This window comes from Pyrgilauda ruficollis, unplaced genomic scaffold (genome assembly GCF_017590135.1).
Source record: "Pyrgilauda ruficollis isolate IOZ18807 unplaced genomic scaffold, ASM1759013v1 scaffold43, whole genome shotgun sequence".
NCBI classification, from domain to species: Eukaryota; Metazoa; Chordata; class Aves; order Passeriformes; family Passeridae; genus Pyrgilauda; species Pyrgilauda ruficollis.
The window spans coordinates 10,888,397-10,908,764 of record NW_024525823.1 but is presented as its reverse complement, the minus strand read 5'-3'; the positions used below and the strand labels follow the sequence as shown (position 1 = coordinate 10,908,764).

Sequence of the window (20,368 nt, the reverse complement as noted above, 5' to 3'; positions counted from 1 at the left end):
TCATGGCTTTTCAATCATGCTGATCAGGAGGATACTGATCCCAAATTATACTAGCACAAATCCAGCATAATTCCAGTGATGGCCCATGGAAGGATAACATTTATAGGACACTACTAGTCGGTCACTATAAGGTAAGGAATAGGAGTTTGAGCAATGAATACTGCTTGAACAGTTAATGCTTCTCTTCCCATGCTGAATTCAATCTTGACTCACACTTCTGCTGAGCTGCTGTCACCACAAGAGCCGTAGAAGAGCAGCTATGACAGACAGGAAGCAGTGCCCCATCCAGCTCCATCTCGCTGCCCTGGGCACATGCCACTGTCCTGGCAAAGCCCACATTCCCATCCTCTGACCTATTCACAGTGATAGTAATCCTAGACCACAGTCTGCAAGGTGCACCAAGCAGCAGCTGCTGCAGGGAGGTAGGGGAGATGCATCTGCTTGAGCAAAAAGAGGAGATAAATTGCAGGTGGGTAAGAAAAAGAGACCTTGGGGTCCCTAGAATCATCCCCACAGTGAGAACATTAACTTCTGTTCCCACAGAAAGAGTGTGGCACAGAGAAGACAGAGTAACTTCTAGGGATGACAACTCAAATCCAGGGGAAGTTAATCCAGGAGGTGGTCATCAAAATGCCAGTTACTCAGGCAGTTCCAGCAATCAGATGGACAACTATCATGTCCTAGTAGGTCTTAAGGAGAGGCCCAAGAACCATGTAGCCAAGTGAAGCTGCCAGCCTGAGCTAAAGCTCAGACAGATGTTAGAGCAGACTGCAGAAGCCCAGGAGTTCAGTTTTACCTATACCTAGTAATACCTTTTTCATAGATCCCCCTTTTCTAAATTCTTCCTAAGGAAGAATTAGTTACCCAAAAGATATGTATGAATCTGGAAGAAAAAAGAAAATTAAAAGTAACACTTTTAGTACTTCTTGCCACAAAACAGATGTGAAACTCTTCCTTCTGATTTAGAATTATTTAGATTACTTTTTTTTTTTTTTTTTTTTTATAGCAAACAGGGTGGTGCACAAAGGATCATGCTCCTTTCAGCGTCAACTTTCAAGAAGGTAAGTCCAGCGAAGGTGAAAAGCTGTGTGTCACTGCTGGTCCAGATGAGGGTAAATGCATTCAGCAAGTTAGTCACTGTTAAAATGAATATTAGTACAACTCACAAAATTTAAGCTTATCCACTTATATCACTTATCCACTCACTCCTCCACCTGTAAGCAGTTTATACAGTAAGAACAACTTAAAAAAAAAAAAAAGACAAAAATCTACCAACTAGGCTGAGCCGCCATCCTCTCCATGTAATCCTTGGCCATATTGATGGCCTCCATGTTTTCAGGGAAGAGCACACAGAACATTGCCAGGGCCCCGAGGTTGTTGCCATAAATTTCATTCCAGCGAGCGCTGAACTCCTTTGGGTCCCAGGGAGGAAGGTACTCCAGGGGATTCGACAGCATGGTTTGCACTGCTTCAATCAGACGAGCCGCGATGTGCTGGTGCGTGGTGCTGGCCTGGAGCCGCAGAGTCTCCACGTCCCCCTTGGAGAAGTAGAGCATGGGGTAGCTGTCATAGTTGGCATTGACAAAAGGAACCATCGTGTGTAGGTCCTCCCTGGCGCCGCAGGCAAAGGCAAAGCAAACCGCGTGTATGAAAAACACACTTGGGGCTCCCCGTGTGTGAGTCCTCATTGTGGCATCAGATCTCCAGGTCTCAGTGGCAGCCAAACCATCTTTGAAATGTCCTGTGGTAGATGGACGTGAAAGAATGAGTTAGAAAATGAATCTGTGAGACTCTCTCCTTCAGGAGCCTCTCTGGGAAATATGATTCTATCTAAACAACCCCATGTATTCTCCAGGTGACTTTCAAGTCATTTCTATTTGAATACTTCAGACGAAACATTTACTGAGCAATTCACCCAAGAGAAACAGCTGTACACTTTGAAGAAAGCCCCTTCCTTCCCACACCTTGCCCTCTAATAGCTGATACCAGCGGAAGGGACACAACAACAGCTCTTGTACTCGAGATTTCAAATGACTGCAACGGTGCCTAACATGAAGCAGCGCTGACTGCACTGGCAAAGGGAGGAGGGCGGGAAGGGAGGAGGAAGGGGGAGAGCCAGGAAGCTGGCGGCAGCCAAGCCTGCGTGCTGCCTTGGCTGATGTTAGCAGCTGGAGAGAGGGAAAGATGAGGAATGCTGGAGGTTTGCGCCGGGGTCACTTTATACAGGGCTCAAGGCCTCCAGTTCTGACACGTCCTCATTTTAAAAAAAGAAAAAAAAAGAGCAAGTCAGGAGTCAAAAAGGGAAGCAGTAAGTGAAAGAGTCTTAGAAAAACAGCTGAAATACTTTGCCTTCCAGGCATTTAAGGGTTTGCATTATTAGTATTTTTTTCCAAGGGGCTTTCCATTTTACATGTGGAGATTTACTGCCAGTTACCAAGAAGGCTGAACATTGTATTAAAATGCATATTCTTCTATATACATTACCTCTTGAAATGTGCTTAAATGGGAAATCTATGCACAGGCAAATGCAATTTAAACATAGTAAGGTACTTTGTAGAAATTACCAACTATCTGGCCTAAAGTCACAGATAAAACATGGCCAAGATCCCCCTGAGGAAAGCCAGCAAATTCCTGGAATTCTTATGAGGGAAAAGGTTATGGAAAGCAGGCTCAAGTGAGACAGTTTTATGTAAATAATGAACAGTAGTTTTCAATTATTAAAAGGAGAAATAGAAGGAAAGAAAACCTAAAAACAGATACTTTTTTTTCTCCCATGGAAAACCAGTTTCATAGGATTCAGTCATAAAACTTGTAGGAAGTTAAAGTACAAAGCAACCTTTTACTTCTCCCCACAGGTCCCTATTCCATAGCCAAAATTTTCTAATAGGAACTGAGGCTGCTAAAACCTTATTTAGAGACCCACATCCTGTTTCAACAAAGTCATTAATATGAGAAAACTTTGAGAGACAAGGACCCTTCATGACTAGTGGGTGCCCAGACCCTCTAGATTTTTGTGCCCACATCCTAAAATTAATTTGTGAGCAAATATCTTTAGCCAAGAAATACAAAATTTCTTGTGAATTTGTACCTACAAATAATATTGTACCCTGTAACTGCTTAAATTTATCTATTACTGCGAGCAGCATAATTGCTTAAACAAAGTATAAGGGAAGATGACATTATCATAGTATTTTAATGCATTTTGCAAGTACATTTTGCACTGTTTTGGATGTAAACCAGTTGTTACAGGACACTTTATCACAAGCTGGTTTATTTGGTAACACTTTTACTATATCTACATAGTCTCTCACCACATACACACATACAAAAAGACACATCCACCACAGTTTATCCAGACCTACTAAAATCTACTTGTATTCTTCTCTATGCTGAAGGAAACTACACAATAGTATATTTTGAGAGGAAGGAGGTAAAAATCAGCAAAAGCAATACATTGTGGTTGAAACATGATGTAATTTTTTTAATTGATGAAAAAACTGCTTTGTCATAATAGTAAAAAAACCCACTACATACAGTTTTTTTTTTTTAAAGCCTCTGTGATCCTTTTGAACTGTGGGCAGAGGAAAGAACCTAAAAAATACCTCAAAAAAACCCAAAAATGCCTGTAGCTTTTTCTGCATTTATTGAAAAAAGTTCCTGATTCACACAAGCAGAAAAAAATCCCAGCTAGCAGTAAGGACTTCATGCATTCTTTCCTTTGGTTTGATTTCTGTAAGTGTTCTGCACATTAGTGACAATTAAGAACATATACAAATTTTGGGATGGTTTTAAGTGTTCCCTAAATTATTTGTGACCAACCATTAGGGAATATACAGTAAAGTTTCCCAGAACTCCTTTGCAAATCTGAACACACGTTTCCCAGCATTACACCATCATCAAACACATCCAGTGTTGCCAAAAAGTCATAGTCTGTACTCTTAAGTATCCAATAACCTCCCACATTTTCACCCTTTATTCATGTGCACATTTCACTGAGAAAGCAAAACCTTTTTTTGTGCCACATTGTGCCACATTGTATAGGCTAACAACAGAATAACTGGAAAACCAACCTACTGTATATGTATTCAGTGTCACGATCTGGAAGAAAGTCAACAGGTAGTGGCAAAAGCAGGAGTACAAAATCATTTATTCTTGGTTAAATTATCCTGGCACCCTTACTATGATATGAGGACAGCAACTCTCAGCAGCCACGACTCACTAAGGACAGTGAGCCCTGTCCCGTGACCTTGCAGGGCTCAGCCTGGTGTGACTGCAGGATGGCAGGAGGCAGCTGGAAGGGAGTGCACCTTCCTTTCCATGCAAACCTCTGAGCCTTGATTATCAGCATAGCTTAGGTGAAGCTGGATCTGTGCAGGCAATGTCCACATAAGCTCCAGTTTACCAGTTGTGAGTGAACTTGTTACAAGTTTGCCTGATATACAGGGCTTGAAAGAATCGGAGTCTGGGCCTTCTGATCATTTAATGTGCACTCACAATACCATTTTTTAAAGCTAAAGGAATTTCTTACTCTCATGTTACACTGCATCATTACCAGTCACATCTTCCAAGAAAAACTTTACCAAGCAACTCAACCTTTTCTGAAAACGAGGAGGTTTTATTCAGTTAGGAAACAATGATCTGATTAAGTATTAAAAATTAAAAGGAGAATGAAGGATGCTTGCCCACAGAAGAAAATGCTATTATACAGTGTGCTTTGAAAATGTTGTCATTTAGTTCTAGATTGAAAGAGCATTTTGCTTGATTTCCACTCCACTGCCAGCAGAAACAAACAGTAAAAAACATCCAACACAGATGAAATCTTAACAATTTTAGTTCTCCCCATCTGCATCAACTGGTAGATGTTCAGCTGCGGAAAAATAAAAGTATTGTAAAACTGAAACCACTAACTAAATTAAACATTAGTTTATACAGATAACTTTACCAAATAAACTATTTAAAAGAAAAGAGACAGAGGCTTTGCTTCATCAGTGAGAGCAGAGGAGTGAGAGAGGGGCAGAGGAGGAGGGAGAGGGAATGATGGCACTGTTAGGATCACCAGCTTGCACAGCTGTCCTTGAAGCAATCTGATCTTCATGTGGGTGATTAAAAATTAAAAACAGGTAAAGAACAGGTGTTTTTTTGTAGTATCAATTCTGAAGAGCCACTCTGATTTGTAACTGCTTTTACCTGGGACCAAACTTGTAACACTTCTTAAAAAGCAGAAGTTGCAGGTGTCCCTGCTGGCATCTCCCATGCTAGCCATGACCCATCTCTGACATGGGCACCTTGTCGACATTTACAGTCAGGAACAAAAAAGGTGGGATTTCAGGTGACTAAAACTTCCACAAAACAGAGGCACTACAACACCGCAGATTATTCAGGTTTCTGAATAAAAGATCTTCCCAGAGCCCAGGACTGGGACATGAACACATCAGACTTTGTCTTCTTTTGGGAAGCTACTATTTTCCACAAAGGCTACAGTTCTCATTATTGTTACCTGAGATACCTGAGAAACAAATGTTTGCCTAAGAAATGCATTCAAATACTTAAAGGAAAATCTGTTCCATCATACTGACGAAAATCAAACCTTCAGGTTCAGTGCGCAAACTTTTACCTTAGAAAATGACCTCTGAGTCAGCATGGACTTAAATTTCATAATATCTTTGCACTTCATAAATTATTGACAGTGAAAATGAACTTTTTTTTACTCAATTTTTTTGAATGCTTGTAATATTATAACGTGCAGTTTCATTTTGAACAACAGTGTCACTACAGTTTTGTCACAAATTGCATCACAAGAACTGGTATTAAAACTAAAATAAGCAATTTTAGAATCCAGTGCTAAAACAGGTAAGAAAGTCATAGGTATTTCAACAAGAAATGGTCAACCACCAGAAACAGATGCTGTGCTACCAAAACTGTGAAACTAATAGATAACATTGGAATGAGATGTGTGTGGAATGTTGTTCCATTAAATGGAGAGGGAAGTGCAAATCTTTATCCCAATGCTGGCAACTGCCAGAATGTAACACAAAAAGCTGTAGGTTAGATCACAGCAGAGAAAACCAAACTTCAATAGGATTTCTTTTTTTTTTGCACTTTGTCCAGATATCTGAAATATCTTTTCACACACATTGCAATTAACTTTGTTGCTGATGAGAGGAGCAGAATCTATAACATGGAACAGATCAGTTGGAATTTTTGGTACCATTCTAAAATCATGCCAGTTACATCAACTGAAGAGCTGTTTTTTTTCAACTAAGTCAGTTTCACCACCAATCTAAATATTTTGCAAACATATTTAAGAATGGGAGAGCAATTTAGTCTTCTAACTGAATCCAATGACATTCTAGTACAAAAAAATGCAGGTTAAGTCCATGAAAACAGAGAGGTGAAAGGGTCAATGGAGACTAATTCCCATACATATATGTCATTTGGTTGAAGAGAACCATATCCAATACAGCATAATTAGGTGCATGATGGGGCAGAACCAATAAAACTATAAACTTATCTTTGTGCTGTAATAATCACAATCAATCTATTGACTGAAGTCCCATGCTGAATGGCTTCTACATCAACAAGCAGTACTCTTGAGACCCTTTCAAAGCCATGGAGCAGGACACCAGGGTGGGAAACCCATGTCACAAGAGACAGGAGCAGTCAGGAGTCCTTCACCCATCTTTTGACTGGTAATCTAAAACCAGTGACTATACGGCTCTCCAATAAAATACTGGAAAGGTGTAAAAATCACTGCTTAAAACTTGAAAAACACCTATTACAACCTTAACCACCAGGGGACATTACTTCATTTCTTCCTCTGGTTTTTTCACTATGAAAAACATGCTACAATTATATCATTTCAAAGGTATTTCAAAACTTAAAGACTGAAATCCCAAATATAATTCAGAATTACATCTGCCATAAATAAAGTACAGCTCAGGTACCCAGGTGTTAGTACTGCACTTGTTCTGAAATGATTGGAAATACCTTGAAAGAAGTTTGTATCAGCTTTTATGTCTGACTAACAGCTGCGCTATGAAAATCCCAATGGCAACCAGAAACAGCCAGTTCCTATAGGGATTATCAGTAAATGCCATCTTGTCAGCAGTCAAGATTTAAACTTGTGTCTGTCCTTTGATCTAACACAAAATTAAATGGCTCTGTGTAGAGCAGTACACAGCTGTGTCACACCATAATTCCAGGAGAATGGAGGGTTGCATACATTCTCCACCATGTTACAGGTAAGACAGCAACTGCAAAATATTTTTATAAGTTCCCAGTAGGATCTGTAAGACATCTGTGATGGAAGTTTCATCTGTTAATTTCTTCCAGTTAAAAAATTACTTGTCTATTTTATCACTGTATATATAAATTAACAGGGCATACACAGACACACTGAATGCATAATCTTCTCTCTGCTTCAAGTGAAAACATGATTTAAATATTCTGCATGTCCAAACCATAATCTGGGAATTTACAATTTCCTTCTATTTTACAATTTATCTTCCTGTAAAAAATACTTTCTCAGTAATTTTTTGGTTGCTGTAACCAAAAATAATAGTAGTCTATTCCTAGCCCTTACTAGGATCCTTTATTCCATATCTCACTCTGTAGAATGAGTAAAGAAGTAATTTTGACATCTAGAATCCTGCAGATGATCATTCCCAACCAGTACAGACATGCCTGTTAAGGCATCCACATTCAGTGAATGAAAACCCAATCACTTTTACCACTGAAGGTTTAAAACTATAATAAGCTACCAGAGAAAGATTCCTTCTAGAACACCAGCACTGTAACCTGTGCTGACATGATTTCAAAAGACCATTTCAATAATTAAAATTAGGTTTTGTTTTTTACTTTAGAAGTGCTTTCACAGATGTTAACACTACAGGAAGGCAGTCTGAGAATTTTCATCTAGGCCTAGAGGATATACTCCATACCTTTGCTCCATTAATGTCCCAGAAGCTGAGCAAACCACTCATCCACGTGTTACACTATTACAGCATGTAGGGCGCCTCTGGGGTTTAGGACTATGACAGTAACAGGCACTGCAGAAACACAGAACACAGGCTCCTGCACAACTGGGGTGGTGAAAAAAATATTCCTTTGGCAACGACTGAGAAGTAACTCGTCTTCCTGGCCCTTGCAAAGAGGCCCACTCGGGGTCAGTGATGCTGCGAACCCTTTGGGGTCAGGTACCAGGAATGATGTTTAGGGTTTCCTCTGAGAGCAGCCCACAGCCCTAAGGCACAGCCACCCGCCACAAGAAGAGAGCAAGGGAACAGAATGCCTGGGGCAGGCTGGAGCTTCTGTGTGGATCCAGTGGTACAGTCATGGAGCGCAGGAGGAACTGGAAAAACTTCACATGGCAATGGCAAGGCCCAGGAGGCAAAAATAAAGGACAGGAAAAAATAATCCTACATGCAAAAGGGGAAAGGCAATTTACTGCTGCCAGAATTCCTCCTTGTGCCTAACCCGCCCCAGGGAATTGCATGCCATCCATCTTCCCTCACTTCTGAGGAGGCTGATTACAACACCAGAAACTTCTGATACCAAAGTAAGTGTTTTAATTTCAGACTTTGACTTTTATCCTCTTTCCAATTTGCTGGCCTTGACCTTTACTCTTCCAAATACTTGTAAATGTTTTAAGTCCCCTTATTTGTTGTTCTTGACCTGTATAATTAACAGTTTTAATATTCCCTGCTTATTGTTTTAATTGTCCTTCATTTGATTGTCTTCAAGATGTTGTAAACAAATTACGTGATTCTGCTGGAGTGTTACAAAAACAGTTCTCACTCTCTGTATCGATATCTACAAACTTGGGTAGCTGAAGATATTAAATATCTTTTATTTGTAAAGCATTTCCACAGAACTTCATATTAATAGACAGGAATTCTAACATGCATCATATCTTTCAGTTGCTATGGGATCAAAACTCATTTTAACTATGCTTCCATATCCTGTTTATGACTCAGTGTTGCACAAAAAACTATATTAATATTTTATTATTATTTTCCTTGTGATGGTTTTGGCCAGGGTAGAGTTAATTTTCTTCATAGTAGCTGGTACAGGACTGTGTTTTGGATTTGTGCTGGAAACAGTGTTGATAATTTAGGGATGTTTTAGTTACTGCTGAGCAACATTTATAGAGTCAAAATAAATGACTCTCCCCCCACCCCAAGAGCAAGGGGGCTGAGCATGCACAAGGAGTCGGGAGGGGACAGTCAGGACAGCTGATCCCAGCTGACAAGAGGGATATTCCATAATTTATGATGTCATGTTTAGCATACAATACTGGCAAAGAAGAAGAAAGAGAGATGCATTCAGTTGTGGCATTTGTCTTCCCAAGTAGCTATTCCATGCGACAGAGCTGGGGATGTGCTTTCTTGGTGATGTCTGAACACCTGCCCAACCATGGGAAGGGGTGAATGAATTCTCTGTTTTGTGTGGCTTTTATCTATTAAACAGACTGCATCTCAATCCACGAGTGTTCTCACTTTAATTCTTCCAATCGTCTTCCTCATCCCACTGAAGGGAAGGAACAAGTGGCTGTATGGGGCTGAGTTGCCAGCTGGGATAAAACCATGGCAATCATATATGTTAAATTATTGTGGCAGCATAGAGGAGCACCAGCAAAGTCCAAAGATGCTGATGCTAGTCAGTTTCTGAACCTAAGGAGTTTGTAATCTAACCAATTTAAACCAACACTTGCTTTTATATTATCTACAGATAACCTTGGAGTGTGAGTATGCAGACCCCAAATGTGTACTCACACAGAAGAACCATGGTTCATTTGTTACAGGATAAATGTGACTCTGGTCATAGACCTGAATTGTACCACCCTACCTGGCAGCTGCATCTCTCTACAGATGAGTGTGTTGTTCATTATTATTGATACAATTCTGCTGTTACCTCTGCTGTTATCTCATTATCTAGGGTTCCTCCACAGAGAGAGCTCTTCTCTCTCTCTGCATAGATGTAACATATGGAGAAATTTGAATAATACACACATACCCAGATGCTACTGCTTTTTTCAGGGTACAAACTGGGACAGACAATAAAATGTATTGCCCTGTAGTTCCTTCAGGGCTATTACTGTCCTTCCAGTGCTGCCCAGAATACCCTTAACAAAAGCCTTGAAAAACGTTGTCATTACATTTTCAAGGACAGAAATCTCAACTGCAGATGGAGTTAAACTGCTACACGATTCCTACAAAATGTAGCTACTCACAGTGTGCATGAGCAATCTGTGAGCAGGTGTCAACACAACCATTAAATTATGGGTTAATTTTGAAATTTGGAATCTTATGATCTCATTTCTGACTGTAAGTTGAGCAGGCATGGCTCTCATAGCAGAACTGAAACTGGACAGATCATTTTGGTAAAAAGTGTGATGAACCATGATTGCAAGGATATGATTAAAAGGAACACAATATCCACAAAAATGCTTGTGAACAACTTCTCAAAATACTTTAATAACTCTAGCAGCCACTTGATTAGAAGGCTGAAGAAGGCATACCAGGTTTATATAAAATGTTCAGCATTTTTAATACTTCTGATAAAAAACCTCCACAAAATAAAAGCATAAACCAGGACAACCATGGTAAAAGAGCTTGTACGTTAAAATTACTTTTCTCTTGTACTGAGATACAACACCTACCAAAGTCAAATCACCTACAATCCTTTGCCCACTCTGAGCAATGCTACTGCTGATTCCTCCTGCATACTCTGAGTCTAAGCAAGGGGAAAAATAGAAAGAAAGACCAAACAAAGGTTTGGTTATAATTTCAAGACTGTGGACATAATAATCATATTGTACCTGTGTTTCCACACTTGACCATGTCCCAAGAATGGATGAAAGTGTCATGCCAGCACCTGATGTGAGAAAACATTTCCAGTGCTCTGTCCTTTGTGTGATTCCCAAAATGACCTGACCCCTTTGGTCAGCTCCCCGTTACCAGCACTTCACTTCTTCTAAACTTTTACTGACAAAGCATTCATGGGAGAGATCTCTGGTGGCATTTGCTAAATTTCCCTTTTCCTAGCAGGCTTCTCTGCCCAGTTCTCATCCTGAGCACATAGTAGAATCTGCTCAAAGTGCAGTGCACAAGGGTTTGGGGGTTTAATAATGCAGCACTGTTGCACCTCACCCTATCCTAGCTGGGCTAAGAGACATCAGTACAAAGTTTACCCATATAAACAGAAAATTGGCTCAAAGGGAGTCAAGTGCAGAATTATTTATACTAAACTATTTATTACTAAACTATTTATATTAAGTATGTGGCTATAGTCTTGAACGTGAACTGGCACCATGTTAAACCGTATGGTTTAACAGCTTCAGGAGAACACAGTGCTGTAACTACACTCTTTGATCTACCTCAGCTGAATGGAGACAGCAAAGGAGGTGAGAACAGCCAGGACAAACTTGCTGCTGAGATGCCATATTTACCAACTAAATACAATTTGCTAAGTCATAACCTCTTTCACTCACCACACACTTGGATTACCAAGTCTAAGCAAGAAAACAATGGTTACAGAAAGACTTTTTTTCCTTTATTTTTTAATTTCTTCAGCACCCCCCCCCCCCAAAGGGCTTTATTTCTTGCAAAATATCCAAGAACAATAGCAATAGTAACTAGCTTTATTTCTGCTCATTGCTACAGTATGCTGTGGGTGCCAGATGTGCAAGTTTCCATACACAAACTAAGAATGTAACTGAATTTTAGTTAAATGCAATCACTTCTGAGAGAAGGGACACTTCAGTTTTATGGACATTTACCTCCTCATTTAACCCTAGTTTTCACTGCTTAGACTGCTGGGTACTGATGGATGTGATAATTTCTCTACTAAGATATAAACTTTCTATGTTCATTCACAACCCAACAGCTGCCTGGTGATATGAACCACTTTTTACCACCTCTGATCTAGGTTTTATTTTAATTCAGTTTTAAAAAAAGCTTATGTACTGTCATTGTCCTTGAGGAAAAGAAATGGTACATAGAGACCTCATGAGCCTTTAAAAAGTACCAAACCCAAGATGTCACTAAAACCTGCTTTCAGCTACTCATTTTTTCTTATAACTGTATGCAACCTATGAAAATCACATCTAACATTTGGCCAGGTAATAAAATGCATTTTCCTCACCATTGTAGTACAGATATTTACTCAATATCTGGTTACAATAACTAACATACACTGCAATAAAAACTGACTTTGCCTAGGCAACCAACATCTATCAACTTTTACCACAGGTAATCAATAGTTCAATTTATGCATTTCTTTCTTGCAACATTCACTATAACCTAAGAACAGGTTGTAAAGAAGACTATATATCAGTGTGTAGTGGAAAATCAGCACCAAGTGTCTTCTGAGGTCAGTGTCCACAGTAGACAATACAGATGTGTTTAAAAACTATTCTCACATCTTTCTCTCCTATTATCTTAAGAGCACTCAGGTGTTTCTCATGGCAATTCAAAATCATGCAAAAAATCACAATACTTCAAACAAAGCAACAAAGGCAAGCTCTTACTTTGAACAACAAGAAAATGACTTCTTTTTTTTTTTTTTTTTTAAAGGCCAGTAGCTCTGCCCCATTAAAATACATTGTGGTTAGTATATTTCAGTTTCACGTCTCAGTAAAGTTTACAGAGTCAAGACAATCCCAATCCAAAACTACTACTTTGTTGACTTCCCCTAAAAACTAACTTATTCAGGTCACTTAAAAAAACACATATAAGTGATGAGACACAGTAAGGGAACTCTTAGTTGAAATAATACTTAGCACTTCTGCAGAACGATGTACCCAAGGATCTACAAGTAGTTATGAAACTAATTAATTAATTAAACTTCTCAACACCCCTGTGAAGCAAGCAAGCACATTTATCTGTTTTATGAGGAAGAAAACAGAGCCATGGAGAGGTGGAGTGACTTGCCCAAGGGCACCCAGCTAGAGTCTTTCAGAATAATAAACAGCATCTGAATTATTGACTCCCACTGCTGCCCTTCAGCTGAATTGTTCCTTTTTTTTAAATACTGCAGTGAGTTATAATAATAGTTGGCATGATAAACATAATGTGGCAATATTTAGGCTGAGATTTTCTTTGTCTTTGTTTAGACTACATTAAAATTTTAGTGTAATTTAAATTGCAGTTGATCTTCTTAGTGTGACCAAAAAATCTCAAGGGTTGAGCAATATTTCTTGAATTTTATTCACAGTTGTGACTACTTTTCATGTTGCCATGAAACCCAAGCCACTCCAACTTGAAGACACAGGAAAATGTCACAGCTTTATATTGCTTCAAGAGCGAGCAACAGAAGAACAGAGAGGGTGGTTACTTTCATTCACACCAAACTGAATTTTAAGAGCTGGCACGAGACACACCAAGTGATGATGCACTGCTTTCATGCAATACTAGCTATAGGAATTGCAATTCGCTGCCTGGGGCTGAGAAGACGGAGCTTCCCGAGTTGACAGTTTTGGTCCCAGGTCACTCAAAAATTTCCCAATTAAAAAAAAAAAAAAGAAGTGGCAGGAAGTTGCATCGGGCAAGTTGCATCGGGCAAGTTGTCTCTCAGCTTGCCTAGGTGCAAGACAAGGATGCTACTGCTTACCTTTCACACAGGCATGTTTGGGAGGCTGAACTCGGTAGCAAAAGGCTCGGAGGCTCCCGCGGTCCCGGCGCTGCGGAGGAGCAGAGCTGTTACCCACGGCGCCCGCAGGTGAAGCTTCGCACAGCAAGCGCCACGTCCCCCGCACGCCCCCACCTCCCTCGGACTCGCGGGGCCCCGACAGCAGCTCCGTTCCGCCGGGGCCAGCCGGGAAAAGCCCGTGCGTGCCCGGGGCTGCTCCCCGCCTCCCCGCGGGACGCCCCGGTCCCGCTCCCGCTGCCCGGCCCCGCCGGCACCTGGAGCCGCTCCCCGCTGCCCCGGGCGCCGCACGGCCTGGGGACCGTGTGCCGGAGGCAGCGCTCGCACTGACCGTCCCTTCCCGAGCCCGCCGGCCAGCAGCGCCCCCGCCCCGCCCCGCTGCGCCCCGGGAGCCGCGGCGGAGCGCCGGGATGGAGGCGCGGGAGCGCTGCCCGCTCCGCACGGGCACTCACCGCCCGCGGCCCCTGCCCGGCGCCGACCGCCTGCCAGAAAGTTTCTCCTCCGCAGCCCCGGGGGACGGAGCGGGGAGGGGGGTGAGGGGTGCGTTTTTCAACGCAGGAAGAAAGTGACTCCCCCCTCCCGCTCCACCTCCCGCTTCCCCGCCCTCCTTCCGTACCTCTCCCTGTCCTCCTCCTCCTCCCGCCGCCGCTCCGCCGGCCCCTCACGCCATGGCGGCCCGGGGCCCTGGAACCCGCCCCGCAGCTCCCCCGGCCCGGCCCGGCCCGGGCGCTCCGCTCGCTCCGTGGGTGCCCTCCGTGTTTGTTTATCCCTGGCGCACACGGCTTTCCTCCCCCGCCCGTTCCTCCCCGCCTCGAACTTCACGGAAATGCCCTAATTCTCTCTTTTAGCGGGAGGACTCTTTTCTCCGCAGGGAATGTTTTGGTTCCAACACCAGAGTGCTGGCAGAGGATTCCCTGGAGCTCGGGAGTACGGCAGCGGTACCACGGAGCGGGCAGGGTGGCTGGGGAGGTGACAGCATCCCGGGTGTCCCATTCTCATATTCATTGTCCATCCCTGGTGCTGTCACCATACCGCATGACAGGAATAAGACCTCCCACCCAAAAGTCCCCTCAAGCCAGCAAAGAAACAAAAAGCCGATTTGTCAATCTGCTCTTTCAAGTATGGTGTGGCTGCTTATATAAACGTTTCTCATGTAAAAGAGGAAAAAAAATAAAAGTGAAATGCCGTGACTGTTCAGGTCAACCATCCCGACATTTTTCGTAGCCACACAATTGAAGATATTTCAGAAAGTAATATGAAAGACGATAAAATAAATGATCCTTTGGAACATTCCTTTTTCCTTCTCAGTCACTGTAGCCAAGACAAAGTTCGACGTGAAGAATTCTGAATGCTTGTTGGGTTTTGAAAGCTGAGCATATTTTATCGACTATGTAATGAAAATAAAAATATTTACATGTGATAGATCAGGATAGTCTCCAGTTACCTGAAGCTTATGTCTCACAAAGGGTATTCCTCATTTTAGTAATGTGTGTACTGATGTTACTGAATCAGTCAGCAGGCTCATAAGTGCTCAGTTTCCTGTTCTAAAATGCAAAATCTGTATTTTCTGAGGATAGTTTTAAACAGATTCATTGTGGTTTAAAGTGTGATTTCCTGCTGTTCTATCAGGACTAATAAACTTGTGGAAGCTAGACAAAACCAGAAACTGTACATTTCCCTTCACCCTTCCATTCCTATTGTATTTCTCAGCAATATCTATTGACAATCTCAGCCCTAAAGAGTAGGGATCCACACGTTGTTGCTGCAAACTCCAAGAGCAATGCCAGAACCTGGAATGAAGCCTTGCTTTTTTTACCAGTAATGACATGCCTGAAAGCACAAAGTGCTTCAGTTTCAGTCATGCAAGCACTAGATTAATCATTAGAAGATGTCTTTCTGAACACCTATTTGAATGGTATTAGGACCCACTGAATTGATAGTAGAGTTGTAAAATATGGAGGTTGTGATACAAATGAACATGTGAAGAAGAGCAGACCTCACAGTCAGACCAGATGTGGATAGGCTGATTCCACTGGAATTTCTAAAATTACCAGGGTGCCTAAAGTGATCAGGAGGAAGGTGTTTAAGTACTTGTCACATGTCTGCATCATTAGATATGTAAATATATTCAGTACCTGACTCTAAGTTAAATGGAATTAGTCCTTACAATTCTGAAAATCATAATGTCTGAAAGGCTTTTTAAATCCTGCCCTTGGTCTGTGCATGGATCCCTCCGTATTGTAGAAAAGCTGCCCTGTGCTGCCCTGTGATCACAAATGCCCAGGCAAAGCACACCATGGCTCCCTTACAGCATGGGCTCTTGGCTTCCTGCCTCACAAGGGATGAGACTGGATGTGCTGCTTGGATCTTACTCTGGTGTGCAGCTAGAACGTGGTGGAGATACCAACAGGGTGAAGAGCCACAAATCCCCTCTGCCTCGTGTCCTCTTCTGTAAAGCAGGGCTTGTTCTACTTCCCAGTAACTCAGAGTGCTTGTCAAGCTAAATAGATAAATTAACATTTATAGGATGATTCAGCAGTATCTAAGAGAGGCAAGATCTGTCCACAATACATTAATTTCAGCATCGCCACCGGTAATTTTGAAATGAAAATGGCCCCAGCTTTAGCAAGCATAATGTACAGTGAAAGACTGAAAAAAATAGCCTCAGGAATAGAAGTTGGAGGAAGATTGCCTTCAGCTATGTAAAAGCTGCTAAAAACAAGATAATAATCTCTTATCCTCATCCTCTGAAAACAACATGTAAAATGCAGTAAGAGAAATTTAGGCTAGCTAGGATTAAAAAAAAAAAAAGTATTTGTAAGGAGAAGTGAACAGCACCTCTCCCCCTGGAGGCTTTTTAAGTGCAAGTTGGACATATATTTGACAAGAACAGTTCAGATCTAGAAAGCCTGATGAATATTGCCTCAGAGCAAGGGGTGGACCAGATGACCTGTCAAGGTCTTGTTTTGTGTGATTATGTTCAAAATGCTACTTGCACAGGCAAGATTACAGATCGTCTTTGATCTTCTTCTGCCCTTCACTTCTTTAGCCATGGGTATAGCTCCTTTTGCTGAGGTTGAGTTTCTCTCAGTGGTTTGCTGGCCTTGCTGCATGCCAGTGAGTTCTGCGCTGACAGCAAGAAGAGAACAATTAAACAATGAAACAATGTCAATTTGGAGCAGCAGCTTTGGGTGGGATCCATCTAACCTCTGAACCTGTCATGCACTTTTGTTCTATACTTGGCTGGTAACTACCTCTGATCTAGTCACGTTAGACTCTGTTTATAACACTGCAGAGAAAAATAAATTCTTTTACAGCAGAATTCATCTGACCTGTTTTAGATGTCTTCAGGAGGATGTGATGAATCATGTCCCTAGGCTATCTGTTCTTGCCACCAACCATAAAGTAGGTTTAAATGACTGACTCAGTAACATACCATCATGTATTTTCCATTCCTTTGGTGCTTCTGTCCCTGAAATCTCTCACTACCTTTCTCCTTTCAAGTATCAAACCCCTAGTTTATTTGTTCCTTTTTTTTCCCATTATTTTTAAATTTTATTTTATTGGACAAGTCCCACTGAGGTTAATAGTTTTGTAGCTGTCATTTCCCTAAATTGCATCATGTGACACTGAAACATACAGCAACCTGACACTTTGGGTGACATTGCTCCAGAATGGATTTAGGAAAGGAGCTAAATTTACCTACTGGAGCTAAGACTATTAACTTGGCCAGTTGTGCAGAGTATGTTTCATGGAAATTGTTTGAAAACTGTTCAGGTCAGACACTGTTCTACTCCTACGTCACATGCTCATTATTTTTCCTTGGTCTTTATGGCAAGCCACGTTACATGCAATGTCTGGTGTCTGTGTGACTGAGCCAAACATATGTGGGAAATATGCTCTTTTCCAACAATGGCAAATTTTTTAGGTCATACTCACAGAAATCACTGTGCATCTAAGTACGGTGCATGTCTTGCCAATGTCTGTGGCATCAGACACTGTGAGCAGCCACCTCTTGGTAGCATCTATCCTTTCTTCTTTGAGAAGAAAAAGCTTTCTTTCTTGCAAGAAAGCCCAGCAGTTATCTGGCTTGCAAGGAAGGGAAACACGCTTTACTTTACTGCTGCATTGGCAAGCCGGATCAGGAGGATGTGAAGAGGGAACAAACCCTGTTGCCTCAGTAGGACAGCAAGAAAGGAAGGTAGAAGGACCACATGGAGCAAGTGATGTAGGGCTCATTCTGGGGCAGATACCAAGTGTCTGCTGGTGCTTCATACTCTTAGAAGCCTTTGATTCTCTCTTTTTGGAGTTGGGATGTTCGGAATTTGTTTCTCTTCCTTGCTGACTGAAGATGTTAGCCTAAAGAAGGAAGCTGTGTGTCATTCTACCTGTTTCACAAATACAGCTTTGGCCATCCTTTTCTTTCTTCCTGCCCAGTCTACGCAGTCTCTTTGAATTTTCCTCTGTGTGCTTGGGGCTTTTTTTGTCTTCTTTTGCTTGTTTGATTGATTTTGTTTGTTTTGGTTCAGTTTTTTTTAATTGTTTTAGGTACCCGCCTCTCACTAAAGATCCCTGTGCTCTCTATGTGATCTGTTTGGGTTCTAATTTCCATGTAAGAAACACTTCTACAGTTGTCATTAGGTGACAAAACTCTTCTAATGAAAAGAGAGAGAAACAAAAAAAGTTCTCCAGATTCTTTCAGTAATTCTTCAAAACAATTGATTTGGTTATGACCATAACCCTTGTGTTTTCTTTGCCTTTTGTGTCCAGCTGTGATGATTTCTGATCTTAGTGCTGTGAGCTGAAACCTGCAGGACAAGAGCACCAAGCCAGTCTCTTCTTGTAGCTGACCTGCAGAACTGCAAAGCTGGATACTTGCATATTGCTCACTCTGGCCTTCTTGATCTGAGATGCTCTGCCCAACTCTTCTCCTTGGACTTTATTAGAGCCACATGAAGGCAGTTTTAATTTTCCAATCTTATCCCTTATATGGGAGAATGTTGGCTATCTCCTATTTTCCAACCAGGGTGTGGACCAGACAGTGTCCCAACTTGGTTGTTCCTGCTACATCCTTCAAGTTTATGAGGCTGTTGCATGATTCTTTCAATTTACTACTTGGACATTTGGGGTTCTGGCTCACTGCAGACAATGGACAGAAATAGTCAGAGCTCCAAAACTAGGATTAAAAGAAGTTGCCTGAAATCAGCCTTAAGAATCAGAAATATTCTGATACTTAGTGCTTATTTCCATCAAATTTTGGAAATTTGGAAATCTAGTCTAAGCTCATCAGGATACCTGTCTGGTTGGGGCACATTCAGTGTGGCACAAAGCAGTTTCTCTCTCAGGAAAATCCTTCATCTGCTTCTACATCTACAGACTGGAAACACTTCTCTCTTTCCCACAGATGCAGCCTTTTACTCTTCTACTTCAAGGCAGCCAAACTATCAGTAGGGTAGCTGGAAGGGGAAAACACTAGATATTTCCTAAACAGCTCTTCTTTGTATGTAAATGGGACATCTTTCTCTGCTTTACATTTCCTTTCTTTCCCTCTTTCTTGAACTCACCATGTGTTCAGCCTGGTTTAGCCTGAGGCCAACAGAGAGGAAGTCTGATGAAAAAAAAAATCCTGCAGATTTCTTAAGGAATGGGAAGCTGCAGCATCAGTAATCAGAGATAAAACATTGGTGAGTGGAGACAGATTCATGGTCCTGAGACGTGTCAGGAAGACAGTAACCATAAAACAGGTACATAGACACTTAAATGGGAAATGCCAAGAAATACCTTGATCCAATAAAAAATTAGTTCCATCATCTGTTCTGTGCCTTTTAACCGCAGAATCCATATTACTGCTTTCACATTGCTGTAGATGTCAACAGGGTTTTTCTTCTTCTAGCAGCTGTTCATCTGCCTAACTGGCCTTCTTGCTCTTTAGCACATATCCCTTGTTTTCTCTACTGATGACCAAAACAGGTTGGAGAGGGGCAACTCTCCAGCAGTGTGTGGTTTCTTATTTATTTGAATTGGTCATTGCTTTATGTTTTCAAATGTGTGACCTTTCTCAACATGTATGGTGAGTGTCAACTTCTTTCCCTCCAAATTTCTTTGATGTTACAAGTCAAGCATCATCCCCTGGGAGCACAGATTGTTAATGCTCATACCAAGAGGAACCTTCCAAAGCCAGACTTCATCAGTGTTCTCTTAGAGCTGACTGCCACAACCTCCCTCTCTGGATGCCAAATATGTCACAGCACTTGTAGAATGTTGTTTTCAGTGAAATGCATTTTTAAGGCTAAAATCCACCAATTTTATGGAGTCACTTGGTATGCGGAAAGCCAAGCAGACAACTAAACAACTGCTGGAATTCACGAAAATTTTTACAAGTTGCTTACTTGTCCCCACCCCAGTTCTAGAGTTTCATAGTCCTGTGTCTCTCTCCTCTTCCTAAGAGTAGAGACATGTGCATGAAAAAGGTTTGTCTCAGAGACTGTATTCAAACTTGTCGCTGATTCTCCATTTCTCTTTGTAATCTTCTCCCTCTGATTTACTATGTTCTATTTGCTGCAGCCAAGACTCAAGGGTGACATTAAGTCTATTTCTTTAAATTCATGTCATCATATTCAGGTTACTTTTTCTCCCCCTCATTTTGTGTATGGATTAATATCAGTAATGTACCAGGCATCTCCAAGTCCTGCACAGTAACAGGGAAAAGGTTAGAGGAAAG

General features: G+C 41.5%; 1 protein-coding gene across 4 annotated transcripts in view; it reads right to left on the bottom strand.

Annotated features, from left to right (window-relative positions):
• Window positions 1-14,280, bottom strand: part of DSE (dermatan sulfate epimerase) — a 34,719-nt gene extending 20,439 nt beyond the window's left edge. The window contains exons 1-3 of one of the 4 annotated variants that reach the window (XM_041478169.1): window positions 14,264-14,280; window positions 13,612-13,681; window positions 1,273-1,741 (exon numbers count right to left, since the gene is read on the bottom strand). In XM_041478169.1, the coding sequence (XP_041334103.1) occupies window positions 1,273-1,688 (416 nt within the window). In that variant the 5' untranslated portion in view covers window positions 1,689-1,741; window positions 13,612-13,681; window positions 14,264-14,280. Of the gene's footprint in view, window positions 1-1,272; window positions 1,742-13,611; window positions 13,910-14,099; window positions 14,213-14,263 lie in introns of those variants that run through there. The other 3 variants (XM_041478168.1, XM_041478165.1, XM_041478170.1) reach the window with 3 other exon arrangements.
• Between the last annotated feature and the right edge of the window lie 6,088 nt (window positions 14,281-20,368).